This window comes from Anomaloglossus baeobatrachus, chromosome 6 (assembly GCF_048569485.1).
Source record: "Anomaloglossus baeobatrachus isolate aAnoBae1 chromosome 6, aAnoBae1.hap1, whole genome shotgun sequence".
In the NCBI taxonomy this organism is placed as follows: Eukaryota; Metazoa; Chordata; class Amphibia; order Anura; family Aromobatidae; genus Anomaloglossus; species Anomaloglossus baeobatrachus.
Genome location: NC_134358.1, coordinates 119917906 through 119935391, shown reverse-complemented (window position 1 = coordinate 119935391; position 17486 = coordinate 119917906). Strand labels below are relative to the sequence as shown.

Below are 17486 nucleotides of genomic sequence, written 5' to 3'. Positions count from 1 at the left end.
GGGGCAGTGGCAGAGCTTCCGTTATGGGGCAATGGTTACTTTCCCACCCTAAAGGACCACCCGTCGGCACAGTTTTGGATAGCTCATAAAGTTCTTGAGTTGGGAAATCTTTATGTCTCGGGAACTGCTGTTTTTAAATCTTTTGGGCAGATACAAACCGATTATAATGTTCCACACTCACAATTCTTTAGGTATCTGCAGCTGCGTACAGCGATTCAATCTCACCTGCGGAGGACAGGGTCTGGGGCATTGATATCATCGTTTCCAATGATAGGCATACTGAAGTCACAGGGGCCCCGGGGTATGATTTCAGCTATCTATACACACCTGTTATCGGTTGGTGTGGAATCGGTGCCGCTGCCGGTACAGGATAAATGGAGGCTCCTAATTCCCTCTCTACAGGGAGAGGAGTGGGATGAGGTACTGGAGTCTCCAACTATGGTATCTCCGTCCATCAACAATAGATTGATACAATGCTATTTTATACATCAGGCATACTTAACTCCCACTCGCTTATTTACTATGGGCCAGCGCCGATCGTCGGAATGCCCACGATGCCATGGACCGGACGCAAACTTTCTGCACATGGTATGGAGTTGCCCGATCATACACACGTATTGGCAGGAAGTGACTTCCCAGTTGTCCTCAATGGTGTTGATGCCTGTTCCATGCGACCCTCTGTTGTGCCTATTTGGAGTAATGGAGGACGGGATGGGAGATCACTACATAAGAATACTTCTTAGAGAGACATTGTTCCTGGCCAGGAAATTAATTGCCTTGAGGTGGATGGGGGGTTCAAATCCAACTGTGCGAGCCTGGATTAAACTGGTTAACTCGATAATTCCATATGAGCGGGTGGTATACTTTAATAGAGGACATCCGGAAAAATTCAGGAAAATTTGGGATATGTGGAACTCCTCCCCCGGCACACTCGAAGAAGCCTCAGGTTTATTACTGTTACAATAATAGATTCATACTCTGTATTGGATAATGAAGCGCATTCCAGTGGCACAGCTAGGCGGTATAGAATAGGAATAGTTATTGTTACTAATGTTCGTTTTCTTTAGGTTTAGAGACTACAGACTACATTGATTAAAATTGACTACATGCTATATATCAGTATGTACTGGCAGGATCAGTGTTGTAGCATGCAGTTGACAAAGTTGACAGAGGTGCAGATAGTGCTATGAAAATCTTATTATCTTATCCGTTAATGTTACTATTTGTTCATGCTATTGACCGATATTCCTGGAAAGTACTTGAGTAATGCTATGTGTGATTTATTCTGTACCACATGTTTTTGGAATTAATAAAACGAAGTTAAAAAAAAACAGGGACATGAGACGTAGTGTCAAAAACGCAATAAAAATGCACACAAAAATGCAATGAAAAAAGCGCCAAGTACACGAAGGTGCGGAGATGGTGCAGCGTCAAAAACTCTGCAGATAACGGTCATGGGAATATATCCTGAAGATGCTGCAGTGATGGCCTGGGAGAAAAACAATGGAAATCCCTACAAACAGCTTTTATTTTGGGTAAAAATGGTTGTCAAAAGTTGAGCACCTTTTTACTGTATTATTTCAAATTCTTATTCAGTCATTAGTTAATCAAAGTGTGCATAATACAGCCTATATTAAAAAACCTGTCATGACCTGGTTATATATACAGTCAATTTATGTGTTTGGGACTTTTAGGGGACAACGACTCATCAGTGATATCTTCATCCTGGTCCTCATCTTGTAGTAATGTTCCCATCCTTGTTCCCATAGTGTAGTAATGCCCCATCCTGGTCCCCTTGTAGTAATGTTCCCATCCTGTTCCCCTTGTGGTAATGTCCCCATTCTTGTCTCCATAGTGTAGTAATGCCCCATCCTGGTCCCAATCTTGAAGTAATGTCCCCATCATGGTTCCTATCTTGTAGTCATGCACCCCATCTTGTAGTAATGTCCCCATTTTGTAGGAATGGCCAATACTTGTCCCCTTGAAGTAATATCCCCAGCCTGGTCCTCTTCTTGTCGTAATATCCTCATCCTAATCCCTTTGTAATAATGTCTCCATCCTGGTCCGCATCTTGTAGTTATGTACCCATCCTTGTCCACTTCTTGTAATAATGTGCCCTATCCTTTCCCCGTTTTTTCTAATGTGCCCATTGTTTTCCCCATAGTGTATTAATGTGCCCATCCTGGTCCCCTTGTAATAATGTGCCCATCCTGGTCTCCATCTTGTACTAATTTCCGCATCTTGTTGCAATGACTCCCATCCTGTAATAATGCCCCATCCTGGTCTCCTTGTATTAATGTGCCAATCTTGTTCTCATCATTTAGTTATTTCTTTGTCGCTCTATTGGGAGACCCAGACAATTGGGTGTATAGCTTCTGCCTCCGGAGGCCACACAAAGTATTACACTTAAAAGTGTAAAGCCCCTCCCCTTCTGCCTATACACCCCCCGTGCCTCACGGGCTCCTCAGTTTTTATGCTTTGTGCGAAGGAGGCTGACATCCACGCATAGCTCCACATCTTAGTCAGCAGCAGCTGCTGACTATGTCGGATGGAAGAAAAGAAGGCCCATAACAGGGCCCCCAGCATGCTCCCTTCTCACCCCACTCTGGTCGGCGGTGCTGTTAGGGTTGAGGTACCCATTGCGGGTACATAGGCAGGAGCCACATGCTGTTTTCCTTCCCCATCCCTTAATGGGCTCTGGGTGAAGTGGGATCCTAATCGGTCTCCAGGCACTGGGACCGTGCTCCCTCCGCAGCCCCTGGGGAATCTGCTGGACAGGAGCCGGGTATCGTCAGGGACAAGGCCCTGCTACTGTGAGGTACTCTGTGTCCCCCTGGGGGACCGCGCATGGAGCGCTTGTGCCATACACACTGCAGCACTGCTGGGTGTGTTAGTGCGCCGGGGACTACCGCGCCGGCCGCGCTTATTTGCCGGCCGCGCTTATAACTTTAGTCCCCGGCTTTTGCGGCCTAGTATCGCATATTCCCGCCCCCAGGCCTGCCAGTCAGGGGAAGGGCGGGACGCTGCACAGGACGTCAGCGCTGAGGGCTGGAGCATACTTTGTATCCTCCTCCCCCCTCACTCAGCACAGTGGGGCATCAGATTCCCGCACTTTCTGGGGCACGCCCACGGCCCCCTCCTCCCCACAGAACGCCGGCAGCCATTCCTGTCAGCACTTCTGACGCTGGAGAGGAGAGACAACACGGCTCTGGGAGGCCCAGGCAGGGAATCTGGTGATCACACAACCGCTTTGAGCGGTCGGTAAGCAGCACCTGGGTGCTAGCCCCACTGAGTGCCGAAGTGTACATATATATATATGCTTATATGCTATACATTTACACTGTACGATCGCACTGTTGATTTTTGGCTATATACCCTCCTGGATTGTACTCAGAGGAGACAACAGCATGTCGTCCGCAAAAAGCAAGGGTGCCAAAGCACAGGCTTACTTTGCAACCTGTACCTCATGTGCGGCTATACTACCGGCAGGTTCCACCGATCCTCATTGTGTGCAATGCTCGGCCCCTGTGGCACTTACTCAGCCGGAGCCTCTGCTACTGGTGGCCCAGGTGGAACCACCTGCTACCACTGTCCAGGTGACAGGGACGGAGTTTGCAGTATTTGCTGACAAACTGTCTGAGAGTATGGATAAATGGTCTGCTAAGATACTAGAAGCCTTACAGTCCAGACCGGTGACTCAGGCTACGGGCACTGTTGAATCATTGACCCCAGGCCCCCCTCAGTTGGAGCAGCAAAGTGTTCCTGGGGTGACCCATAGGTCCCAGGGTGAGGTCTCTGACACGGACCGCAGTCCCAGGCCGCCTAAGCGGGCTCGCTGGGAAATTCCCTCGACTTCATCACACTGTTCGGGGTCTCAACAGGAGGACTCTCTGGATGATGAAGCGGAGGTAGCAGATCAGGATTCTGATCCTGAGGCCGCTCTCAACCTAGATACACCTGAAGGTGACGCCATAGTGAATGACCTTATAGCGAACATCAATCAGGTGTTGGATATTTCTCCCCCAGCTCCTCCAATTGAGGAGTCAGCTTCTCAGCAGGAGAAATTCCGTTTCAGGTTTCCCAAGCGTACATTGAGTACGTTTCTGGATCACTCTGACTTCAGAGAGGCAGTCCAGAAACACCGAGCTTGTCCAGATAAGCGTTTTTCCAAGCGCCTTAAGGATACACGTTATCCCTTCCCCCCTGACGTTGTCAAGGGCTGGGCTCAGTGTCCCAAGGTGGATCCTCCAGTCTCCAGACTGGCGGCTAGATCCATAGTTGCAGTGGAAGATGGGGCTTCACTCAAAGATGCCACTGACAGACAGATGGAGCTCTGGTTGAAATCCATCTATGAAGCTATCGGTGCGTCTTTTGCTCCAGCATTCGCAGCCGTATGGGCACTCCAAGCTATCTCAGCTTGTCATGCGCAGATTAATGCAGTCACACGTACGTCTGCTCCGCAAGTGGTGTCCTTAACCTCTCAGGCATCGGCGTTTGCGTCCTACGCCATTAATGCTGTCCTGGACTCTGCGAGCCGTACGGCGGTAGCATCCGCCAATTCGGTGGCAGTCCGCAGGGCCATGTGGCTACGTGAATGGAAGGCAGACTCTGCTTCCAAAAAGTTCTTAACCGGTTTGCCATTTTCTGGCGACCGTCTGTTTGGTGAGCGATTGGATGAAATCATTAAACAATCCAAGGGAAAGGACTCGTCCTTACCCCAGTCCAAACCAAACAGACCTCAACCACGGAAGGTACAATCGAGTTTTCGGTCCTTTCGGTCCGCGGGCAGGTCTCAATTCTCCTCGTCCAAAAGGCCTCAGAAGGATCAGAGGAACTCCGATTCATGGCGGTCTAAGTCACGTCCTAAAAAGACCGCCGGGGGAACCGCTCCCAAAGCGGCCTCCTCATGACTTTCGGCCTCCTCACACCGCATCCTCGGTCGGTGGCAGGCTTTCCCGCTTTTGCGACGCCTGGCTGCCACAGGTAAAAGACCGTTGGGTGAGAGACATTCTGTCTCACGGTTACAGGATAGAGTTCAACTCTCGTCCTCCGACTCGGTTCTTCAGAACATCTCCGCCCCCCGAGCGAGCCGATGCTCTTCTTCAGGCGGTGTGCACTCTGAAGGCAGAAGGAGTGGTGATCCCTGTTCCTTTTCAGCAACAGGGTCACGGTTTTTACTCCAACTTGTTCGTGGTGCCGAAAAAGGACGGATCCTTCCGTCCTGTTCTGGACCTAAAACTGCTCAACAAACATGTAAAAACCAGGCGGTTCCGGATGGAATCGCTCCGCTCCGTCATCGCCTCAAAGTCCCAAGGAGATTTCCTAGCATCAATCGACATCAAAGATGCTTATCTCCACATACCGATTGCTCCAGAGCATCAGCGCTTCCTGCGTTTCGCCATAGGGGACGAACACCTTCAGTTCGTGGCACTGCCTTTCGGCTTGGCGACAGCCCCACGGGTCTTCACCAAGGTCATGGCAACAGTAGTAGCAGTTCTGCACTCTCAGGGACACTCGGTGATCCCTTACTTAGACGATCTGCTTGTCAAGGCACCCTCTCAAGTGGCATGCCAACACAGCCTGAGCATTGCTCTAGAGACTCTCCAGAGTTTCGGGTGGATCATCAATTTTCCAAAGTCAAATCTGACACCGGCCCAATCACTGACATATCTTGGCATGGAGTTTCATACTCTCTCAGCGATAGTGAAGCTTCCGCTGGACAAACAGCGTTCACTACAGACAGGGGTGCAATCTCTCCTTCAAGGCCAGTCACACCCCTTGCGGCGCCTCATGCACTTCCTAGGGAAGATGGTAGCAGCAATGGAGGCAGTTCCTTTTGCGCAGTTTCATCTGCGTCCACTTCAATGGGACATTCTCCGCAAATGGGACAGGAAGTCGACGTCCCTCGACAGGAACGTCTCCCTTTCTCGGGCAGCCAAGGCTTCCCTTCAGTGGTGGCTTCTTCCCACTTCTCTGTCAAAGGGGAAATCCTTCCTGCCCCCATCCTGGGCTGTGGTCACGACGGACGCGAGCCTGTCAGGGTGGGGAGCGGTCTTTCTCCACCACAGGGCTCAGGGTACTTGGACTCAGCCAGAGTCCTCCCTTCAGATCAATGTTCTGGAGATAAGGGCAGTGTATCTTGCCCTAAAGGCGTTCCAGCCGTGGCTGGAAGGCAAGCAGATCCGAATTCAGTCGGACAACTCCACAGCGGTGGCATACATCAACCACCAAGGCGGAACACGCAGTCGGCAAGCCTTCCAGGAAGTCCGGCGGATTCTGCTATGGGTGGAAGCCACAGCCTCCACCATATCCGCAGTTCACATCCCGGGCGTAGAAAACTGGGAAGCAGACTTTCTCAGTCGCCAGGGCATGGACGCAGGGGAATGGTCCCTTCACCCGGACGTGTTTCAGGAGATCTGTTGCCGCTGGGGGATGCCGGACGTCGACCTAATGGCGTCCCGGCACAACCACAAGGTCCCGACATTCATGGCACGGTCTCAAGATCACAGAGCTCTGGCGGCAGACGCTTTAGTTCAGGATTGGTCGCAGTTTCAACTCCCTTATGTGTTTCCTCCTCTGGCACTGTTGCCCAGAGTGTTACGCAAGATCAGGTCCGACTGCCGCCGCGCCATCCTCGTCGCTCCAGACTGGCCGAGGAGGTCGTGGTACCCGGATCTGTGGCATCTCACGGTGGGCCAACCGTGGGCACTACCAGACCGACCAGACTTGCTGTCTCAAGGACCGTTTTTCCATCTGAATTCTGCGGCCCTCAACCTGACTGTGTGGCCATTGAGTCCTGGATCCTAGCGTCTTCAGGGTTATCTCAAGAGGTCATTGCCACTATGAGACAGGCTAGGAAACCAACGTCCGCCAAGATCTACCACAGGACGTGGAGGATATTCTTATCTTGGTGCTCTGATCAGGGTTTTTCTCCCTGGCCATTTGCCTTGCCCACTTTTCTTTCCTTCCTTCAATCCGGATTGGAAAAAGGTTTGTCGCTCGGCTCCCTTAAGGGACAAGTCTCAGCGCTCTCTGTGTTCTTTCAGAAGCGCCTAGCCAGACTTCCACAGGTCCGCACGTTCCTGCAGGGGGTTTGTCACATAGTCCCTCCTTACAAGCGGCCGTTAGAACCCTGGGATCTGAACAGGGTGCTGATGGCTCTTCAGAAACCACCTTTCGAGCCAATGAGGGATATTCCTCTCTCACGCCTTTCGCAGAAAGTGGCCTTCCTAGTAGCAGTCACATCACTTCGGAGAGTGTCTGAGCTAGCAGCGCTGTCATGCAAAGCCCCTTTCCTGGTGTTTCACCAGGACAAGGTGGTTCTGCGTCCGGTTCCGGAATTTCTCCCTAAGGTGGTATCCCCCTTTCATCTCAATCAGGATATCTCCTTACCCTCTTTTTGTCCTCATCCAGTTCACCAATGTGAAAGGGATTTGCACTTGTTAGATCTGGTGAGAGCACTCAGACTCTACATTTCTCGTACGGCGCCCCTGCGCCGCTCGGATGCACTCTTTGTCCTTGTCGCTGGCCAGCGTAAAGGGTCACAGGCTTCCAAATCAACCCTGGCTCGATGGATCAAGGAACCTATTCTCGAAGCTTACCAATCTTCTGGGCTTCCGGTTCCCTCAGGGCTAAGGGCCCATTCTACCAGAGCCGTGGGTGCGTCCTGGGCTTTGCGGCACCAGGCTACGGCTCAGCAGGTGTGTCAGGCAGCTACTTGGTCGAGCCTGCACACTTTCACGAAACACTATCAGGTGCATACCTATGCTTCGGCAGATGCCAGCCTAGGTAGGCGAGTCCTTCAGGCGGCGGTTGCCCACCTGTAGGAAGGGGCCGTTTTACGGCTCTATTTCGAGGTTTTACTTTACCCACCCAGGGACTGCTTTTGGACATCCCAATTGTCTGGGTCTCCCAATGGAGCGACAAAGAAGAAGGGAATTTTGTTTACTTACCGTAAATTCCTTTTCTTCTAGCTCCAATTGGGAGACCCAGCACCCGCCCCTGTTCCCTTCGGGCTGTTGTTCTTTGTGTACACATGTTGTTCATGTTCAATGGTTTCAGTTCTCCGAAATTTCTTCGGACTGAATTTACTTTAAACCAATTTATAACTTTTCCTCCTTCTTGCTTTTGCACCAAAACTGAGGAGCCCGTGAGGCACGGGGGGTGTATAGGCAGAAGGGGAGGGGCTTTACACTTTTAAGTGTAATACTTTGTGTGGCCTCCGGAGGCAGAAGCTATACACCCAATTGTCTGGGTCTCCCAATTGGAGCTAGAAGAAAAGGAATTTACGGTAAGTAAACAAAATTCCCTTCTTTCCCATCTTGGTCCACATCTTGTAGTAATGTGACCATTCTAGTCCCAATCTTGTAATAATTTCCCCATCCTGGTCCCCATCTTCTGGTAATGCTTCATCCTTTTCCCCTTTGTAGTAATGTCCCCATCCTTATCCCTACAGCTTAGTAATGCCCCATCCTTATCCCTACAGCTTAGTAATGCCCCATCCTTATCCCTACAGCTTAGTAATGCCCCATCCTGGTCCCCTTGTAGTAATTTGCTCATCCTGGTCTGTTTCTTGTAGTATTGTCCTCATCCTTGTCCTCATGGTGTAGTAAGGTCCCATCCTTGTCCCCCCTTCCACCCCCCAATCCGCCCGACTACAGCCCTCATTCAAAAATGTATTTTTAAAAGTAATGGGCGATCCTGCAGGCAGGAAGTCAGGACTCAGGAGGACTTTCAACAGTGCACCGATAACAGAAGTGGAGCTAAGTCACTGGCGCATGCGCAGTAGATTCTATGGGGGTGAAAAGTCAGGTTGAAGAACACTCTACTGCACATGCGCGGGATTTGCTGCTTAAAGAAAATGTCACAGACACACTGTGACGCTGAGAGGAGGTGACCGGAAGGATAATGAAGCAGGGATGCGGGGATGTCTTCCAGGGAAGCAAACACCCAGTAGCCGAAGCACAATGCCCAGTAGCCTGGTAGACTAAGTTGCACATGGCGATCTAAGGTAACATTTTTGGAACAAGGCATTTGCTATGAGGCATCCTATTACCTGTATGTCCATAATAAGAGCTTAAGACAGTCAAAGAAGGTGACAGATTCCCTTTAAAGGGAATCTGTCACCAGCTTTTTGCTCTTCCATCTGAAAGCAGCACAATGTAGAGACAGAGACCCTGATTCCAGCGTTCTTTGCTGTCATTTTAATAAAATCACTGTTTTCTCTGCTGCAGATCTAGCAGTTATTTGAATGTGGAGCTCTATTACCCCTCCCACAACACTAACTGGCAGCTTTCTGCCCATGTATATGTACATAGAAAGCTGCCAATCATTAGTGGGGGCAGGTTATACTGCACTTGTGAATATGCAGGACTACCTGGCAGCGTGCCAATTAGTCCTCTAATGATAATCTGCTGATTAAACATTGACTTTCTAAAAAAGAAACAAAAAACAAAAACCTACACTAAGCAGCCCAGTACGTGACACATCGCTGGAATCGGGGTCTCTGTCTCTACATTATGCTGCTCTCAGATAAGGTGGCAAAATCCTGGTGACAGATTCCCTTTAAATGTTTGCTTCTTATTAAGTGCTTTCCTACTAAAGGTGGTGATATAATGATGGAGTGATATAACTTTGTTTTGTGATAGCACCTACTCTGCACTAATAATGCTGTCTTGCCATCAATTACAATTCTTCACTGTGTTTGATCTGAAGTAATTTATAATATTTATAATTAATATTTCTCTGATGCCTCATTGGGGGACACAGGACCGTGGGTATTATGCTGCTTATCCATAGGAGGACACTAAGTAGATGCAAAAATGTTAGCTCCTCCCCTGCAGTATACACCCCCTGGCCCAGCCAGGCTACTTAAGTTTTAGCTTAGTGTCTATAGGAGGCACATCTCTGCAGACTACTGCAGCAAGAATTTTTTGTTTTAGAGGGCGACGGTTTCCTTCGGGGACCGATTTCCCAAAACCATCAACAGGCGGGAACGCGGAGTGTCGCCTCCCCGTACCCCTCCTGCAATGCTGGATCCTGGGCTATTACTCACTGGATGACAGGTCTCATGGCACTGATTTTCCAGAGCCCAGAGCAGATGAAAACTTCCTCAGCCCCTCTTGCAGGCTCTGAGTTGATACACGTTCTGCACCAAGTGTGACCAGACTGCCATCTCCACAGGAGCTGAGGTGAGATCATTCCGATTTTTCCAGAGCCCCAGAGCAGATGAAAACTTCGTCAGTCCCTCTGGCAGGCTCTGAGTTGATACAAGTTCTGCCAGCAGGCGTCAGACTCTCCACACTGAATTGGAGCAAAGCTCACACTGACTTGGATGCACATGATCTGTGATTGCAGACTCCTGCATAGCATTCCACCTGTGGCGGGGGGAGGGGAAGAGCCCCCAGGACTCAGTGCTCCCGCAGCTGCGCTGCACTTATAGAGGTTTTTCTGTCCACCATTGTTGTGCAGGGCTGGAGGAGGGAAGGGGAGTCCCTTCCCACCATTTTTTTGTTTATTATATTTTCTCATGCCTTCTTGTCAGAGCTAAGCCCCGTCCCCTCCGACACTCGATAAGAAAGCGCGTGTAACCCTCCTCACACAGGATCTGCAGAGCATTGCTCCCTCTTGTTGTGATCAGAGCCTGTGGGCGTGTCTCAGAAATGGCTTCCTCCTTCCCAGAACTGGGACGCGGGGGGAGGGGGTCATCAGGGTTCTGGGTGAGTTATAGCCTCACTTGCATATTAGCTCTGCAGAGCATTGCTCCCTCATTACAATCAGAGTTTGTGGCTCATCAGCCAGGGGCTGCAGTCACATGTTTTTTGCCCTGCACAACTACAGCAACAACTATAAGACGCTGAGCTACTAGGGGAGGATAGCACCTCTTCCTTCTGTGAGTCCGGTGCCCCTGTAGTTTACCTTCCCCCCGCCACCACCGCAGCAACCGCTGCCAGCCCAGAGCCTACGGCTCCCAGTCCCCCGGAATGGGCACAGTTCCCAGAACCTGGTGCTGGCTATGCAACATTGTCCTCACACCCCTCGGGGCCCCTGGACAGAACGCAGCCTGATGACACCTCTATAAAGGGTCCTTCTGATAAGAATCATCCCTCTGCTTCACCGGTTGCAAATCAGAAAAAGGGCATGACCCCCATTGTTCTCCCTCTGGGGTACACAGATGGGGTTCTCCCACATGTTCCGCATTCTCTGAGGAGCCGGAGGAAGGGGAATGATGTTTGTACCGGGATGATTCCTTGGTTTCAACGTCCCCGAGCGATCAAGCTGCGATGGACTCCCTTATTGCAGAATCAACCAAAACTCTGCATGTGGAAGATCTCCCATCCACTACTACTGACCCTGCGGTCTCCTTTAAAAGGGTGAAGAAACCTCAAAAAAAATTAAAAAAATGTTTTTTTAACGCCGCTTCGGTATCCGTAAACTCATGGAGTCCTGGTACCCCTTTGGCTTAGCTGTCTCTAAGGGCTGGGCTGATCCGGCCTCGGTGGACCCTCACCCGGGTTCCGCCTGCCTGAAGGACCACTCCTGTCTTTTACTTGATGGATCCTCCTTCAAAGACCCGACAGACAAACAAGTGGAGCAGCTCGATCGCTCTGCCTCGAGGCTGCGGGTCCCTCTCCCCTTCCGTGTGGGTCGTACAGGCACCAGGACTACCAGTTTCCCTCAGACCCTCACAGATGTAACAGTCCACATTGCTGCGGTGGCAGAGTACCTCATGCAGGCCTCCCTCGGCGCTGCTACCTGCGCAGTTATTGCCGCCTCAAATACCATAGCCATCCGTAAGGCCCTCTGGTTCCGATAATGGAGAGCGAACTCTGTCTCTAAGAAGCCTCTCACAGTACTCTTTTCCAGACCGATGGTTTGCCGATCGTCTGGACAGGCTCTTTTTTTGTCTGACGCCACGGGAGGAAAAGAGTACCTCCCTCCCCCAACTCTAGCCCAGGATGTTTTTTACTAGACACGCAGGGCCCGACCTTCTCAGCCCTCCCCGAGTCCACCAAGTCCTGGCAGTCTAGACAAAGACCGAGGAGTCTCGTCGTCCTCCATCTGGGCCGCCGCCTCAGACCACAAATGGGTGTGATACCTTGTTCCTTCCGGTTATCACATTGAATTCTGGACCTGATTTCTTGGTCAGTCTTTTCTCTCAAACCCCCCCCAAAGGCTCCAAAACACCACGAGGCCTTCTCCTCAGCGATCCACTCCCTCCAAACGGCGGGGGTGATGGTACCTGTTCCGGACGGCGAGAGGTTCAAGGCCTTCTATTCTATCCTCTCGTGGTCCTCAAAAAAGGACGAAAGAACGGGTCAGTTCGTCCCATCCTGGACCTCTAACACCTGAGCAAACATGTGCACATAAGGAGATTCAGAATGGACTTCCTAGGGTCCATTATTACCTTTTATAGTCGAAGGAGAATTCCTTGCCTCCCTAGCTATAAGCGACGCGTACCTGCACATACCCATCGCTCCAGCTCACCAAAAGTTCCTCCGCTTCGCGGTTCAGGACTTCTTTTTTTTTTTTCATTTGTGGCCCTACCCTCGGCTCTGCCACAGCACCAAGGGTCTTAACTAAGGTCATGGTGGCCACCATGAGTGCCCTTCACGCCAGGAGAGTGGCTGTTCTGCCTTGCTTGGATGACCTCCTCATCAAGGGCTCAACCAGCGTGCAGATCTCTGTGGGCACCCTATCCCACTTAGGGCGGCTTCTGACTCCAGTCAAATCATCCCCGGTCCCGTCAAAATCCGTCACCTCCCTGGGCATGTCCATGGACACTCTTCGGGGCTTGATATTTTCCCCTCAAGACAAGGCGACCACTCTACAACAAGCGGTACACTGCCCTCTACGTACTCCTCTCGCTCTATACGATTCAGTATGAGAGTGCTAGGTAGGATAGCGGCGACTATAGAGGCAGTGCTGCTCGCTTAGCCACACCACCGCCCACTGCAGCTTGCGCTTCTAGCTGCCTGGGACAAGAGCCCCTTTTTCTTGGACGAACTTTTCACCTGACACCTTCAGTCAGGTATGTGCTTTGCTGGTGGCTTCAGTCCTCTTCCATATCGAGAAGGAGTTTTTCTCCCCCAAGTGGACTGGCTACTCCTGACCACGGACGCCAGCCTCTTAGTCTGGGGAGCAGCGTACTGGCTCCACACTGCTTCAGAACGTTGGACACCCCAGGAGTCTTCCCTTCTCAGAAATCATCCTGAAAATCAGCGCGATCTTCTCGCGCTCAGGTCATTTCCCCCTTCTGCTAGCAGGTCATTTGATTCGGGTCCAGTTGGACAATGCAACAGCTGTGGCCTATGTCAATCGGCAGGGAGGTACCAGCAGCAAGACAGCTCATCTCGAGGTCCTCAGGATCCTCACCTGGGCCTAATCGACGGGGGTCCGTGTTTTTCAGCGTTACACATATCGGGAGTAGAGAACTGTTCGGCGGACCTTCTAAGTCGCCAAGGCCTAGCCGCCGGAGAGTGGTTTCTCCACCCAGAAGTGTTCCCACACATCTGCACTCACTGGAGTACACCAGACGTGGATCTAATGGCCTCAAGGTTGAACGCAAAGGTAACCGCGTTCTTAGCCAGGTCACATGATCCACAGTCCATTGGCGCGGATGCTCTAGTCTCCTGAAGTCGTTTCCGTCTGCCTTACATGTTTTTCGCCTCTCCCCTGCTGCCGCGAGTAATCAGGAAGATCAAGGCAGAAGGAGTCCTGGTGATACTAATAGCACCGGACTAGCCCAGGTGCGCCTGGTATGCTGAATTAGTACAATTGCTCATGGCACCTCGTAAGCATCCCAGACCTGCTGACCCAAGGGCCCATTTCCCATCAGAACTCCAGAGCCCTGAAGCTGACGGCCTGGCCATTGAGACCTGGACTTTAACAAGAGCGAGATTCTCTCCTGCGGTCATCTCCACCATGTACAGTGCCCGAAAGCCAGCCTTCATCCCGTATTTACCTTCGTACGTGGAAAACTTTCCTTTCCCAGTGCAGGGAATCTAATGTCCAACCTATGCTTCTGGCGATCCCCAGAATTCTTGATTTCTTTTTTTTGTAGTCAGGTTGCAAAAGGGGTTGGCCTTCAGCTCCCTTAAGGGGCAGGTTTCATCTGTCTCAATATTCTATCAATACCGCCTAGCTTGCAATCCACAAGTCAAGACTTTCCTCAAGGGTGTTTCCCATCTAGTTTCCCTGTATAAACGGTCGCTGGACCCATGGGACCTCAATCTCGTTTTGGACGGTATCCAGAGGTCCCCTTTTGAACCTCTTAAGGAATCTTCTCTTGCTCTTCTCTCCTGGAAGGTAACATTCTTAGTGGCGATTACGTCAATCAGACAAGTTTCGGAACTGACAGCACTCTTGCCGCGAACCCTTTCTGATCTTTCATCAGGACAAGGTGGTTCTACGCCCCCTTCCGGATTTTCTTCAGAAGGTTACTTCCCTGTTTCATATGAACGAGGACATTGTTCTGCCTTCCTTTTGTCCACACCCAGTCCATAGGGTGGAAAGGGTTCTTTATTTGCTAGACCTTGTGAGGGCTCTCAGATATTATGTACCCAGGACAGCCCCTTTAGGAACATAGACTCCTTGTTCATCATTCTTGAAAGGCCTAAGAAAGGAGAGGCAGCTTCATAGGCAACGCTGGCTCGCTGGATTCGCTCTGCGATCCAGGAGGTCTACCGCTTGCAACTCAAGCCCATTCCTAGTGGGCTGTGGACTCATTCTACGCTAGCAGTTGGCGCCTCTTGGGCCATTAGGCATCAGGCTTCAGTGGAACAGAGGTGTAAGGCTGTGACCTGGTCTTGCCTACATACTGTTTCAAAGCATTACTGAGTCCATACCCAGGCTTCGGCTGAGGCGAACCTAGGTAGGAAAATTCTGCAAACGATAGTGGAGTACCTATCTCAGTAGGCGCTCCATGCTATCTGGGACTGGTTCCTAGTCCTTGGGTTGCTTTGTTTATTGTTTACCCACCCATGGACTGCTTTAGGATGTCCCATGGTCCTGTGTCCCCCAATGAGGCGTCAGAGAAAAACGGATTTTTGTGTACTCACCGTAAAATCGTTTTCTCTTAGCCATCATTGGGGGATACAGCACCCTCCCTGTTGCCCTGTTGGGCCTTAGCTTTTTTCTGTCTCAGTACTTTTTTGTTATGAGTATTCACTCACGTTTTTTTGTTACTTGTTCTCCTACTGCTTGTGTACTAAACCTGAAGTAGCCTGGCTGGGCCAGGGGGTGTATACTGCAGGGAAGGATCTTTGCATCTACTTAGTGTCGTCCTATGGATAAGCAGCATAACACCCATGGTCCTGTGTCCCCCAATGATGGCTAAGAGAAAGCAATTTTACGGTGAGTACACAAAAATCCGTTTTTCATGTTTATATTCATGGGGACATATTTTTCCAGAGAGAAGGAACTGGAACTAAAAGTTGCTGCTACTGGAGCCATAGATCCTGAAAAGCAAGTGAGTAACTCGATTTTCTTTCTTTTCTTTTTTTTTTTTTTTTTTTTTTAAGCTTTATACTCCAGACCTGCTACCTGCTTTCCCTTTCCTGACATTGTCACATGTTCATCTGGACTATAATGCCATGCTTTGCGATTGGACTTATTTGCTTTTGTGGCTGTAAAATGCACCATTGTTTTAAAGCAAATTCTAATGCCTTCCCTCCATTTTAAGAGGATCTGTCAGTTCGCCTGGTATGATTATTTTAGTAATTGTTTGTTTTACTACTAAAACAAGAATTGTATCTGTTCCTGGAGCCCTGTTTTATGCTGTTCCTTTGTTATTCCTCCTAGAAAGTTATGGATAAATTGACATCTTCAAGGTTTCATACAACGCCTTCTTAATTACCATGTTCTAACATAAAATAATAACAGCCTCTCCTCACCTCTGGGGCCATATCAGTGACTTGCCGCTGGGGCTTGCATGGCAATATATAACGGGAGCCCTGCAGCCAGTCTGTGGCTGCTTACGGACCACTTCACTTCTCTTCCTTCGGACGTACCTGACATTCAGGAGACGTTAGTGATCGCCAGCAGATCGTCCAGAGGAAGTGAGAATAAAGAGGACCATTATTTGCCTCTGATTAGTTGCAGGGCTCATCTCCAGCCGCTGGAGACCTGGCACTGACGTCACTGGACTAGTGCCAGGACCGGAGGTGAGTACAGGCTGTTATTTTACTTTGGGGAATATTATGATTCAGACAACCCCCTTTAAGATCCCATTATACACTAGATAAAAGTGAATTTGTATTGGGGTTTCCCGGCTCTCCTCTAACAGGGTATATAAAGAGAGAGAAGGATCCAGCCACTGAAATTTCAGGCGCTGATCCTTTTCTTTGGCACTGAGATAAGCCGCTGCCAGACGAGTCTCATAAGGAACATGAGCACTTAGCACTCGAGCCTTCCAGCATATGGAGGAGTCGGGAGAGGCAGCTGTCGGCTGAGCAATCATTCAGATAACAGCTGTCTAATGCGTATGACGAGCTTTATTGCTACTTTCCATTTATCTTAATACGTTCTGACAGTCACACCCCTTTGTCAATTTATTTTTATATATTTCTAAGAAGAGTAACAGTATGATGTAGAGTTCTTATAAAAGATACTGCAGCTGTCTAGTATAACACACACCACAGAATACCTCTTTCAAGTTTAGCATGTAGTATATTTGTGCCATTATTGAGAGTCACGCCACTCTCTCATTGTGGAGATGCCAATGAAAAAATACACTTGTATTCCCAGTACCATTACTGGAGCATTTATCACCTATCTGTGGATAAGTAGATTTTGGTACTCACTGTAAAATCTGTTTCTCGTAGTCTTCGTTGGGGGACACAGAACCATGGGATATTCTGCTGCCACCTGGAGGCTGACACTAGTATTATATAGAATTAAAGGAGTTGTCCAACATAAACTAAAAAAAAATGTTAAGCTAATCTGTGCTGTATTGTCATATAAAATACCCCTACATTTTTTTTTTTTTTTGTTTTCTAATTCTTGTGCCTCTTGAATTATCTTTTTATTCTCTGCAGCTCTTCATTTACCTGCAGCTCAACCAAACATGACATTTTCCTGTGCCAAACTTCACAGCCAAATCTGGCACAGCCTGACCTCAGTGTCTAGCCCCACCCTCTGCCCACTCTCTGCACACTCATTGGCTGTCAGTATTCTGCCCAGCACTGACCTCTCATCACTACAGAATTGGAAATAACAGCCCCAGTAGGGCTCTGCACCCCCCCCACATAGGGCTCTGCACCCCCCCCACATCGAGCTCTGCACCCCCCCCACATCGAGCTCTGCACCCCCACCACATCGAGCTCTGCACCCCCACCACATCGAGCTCTGCACCCCCACCACATCGAGCTCTGCACCCCCACCACATCGGGCTCTGCACCCCCACCACATCGGGCTCTGCACCCCCACCACATCGGGCTCTGCACCCCCACCACATCGGGCTCTGCACCCCCACCACATCGGGCTCT

General features: G+C 50.1%; 1 protein-coding gene across 2 annotated transcripts in view; it reads left to right on the top strand.

Moving 5' to 3' along the window:
- Positions 1-17486, top strand: part of CSPP1 (centrosome and spindle pole associated protein 1) — a 278156-nt gene that overhangs the window by 105431 nt on the left and 155239 nt on the right. For both annotated transcript variants that reach the window (XM_075353210.1, XM_075353209.1), the window contains one exon: positions 15412-15469. In XM_075353210.1, coding sequence (XP_075209325.1) covers positions 15412-15469 — 58 coding nt within the window. The remainder of the gene's footprint in view (positions 1-15411; positions 15470-17486) is intronic.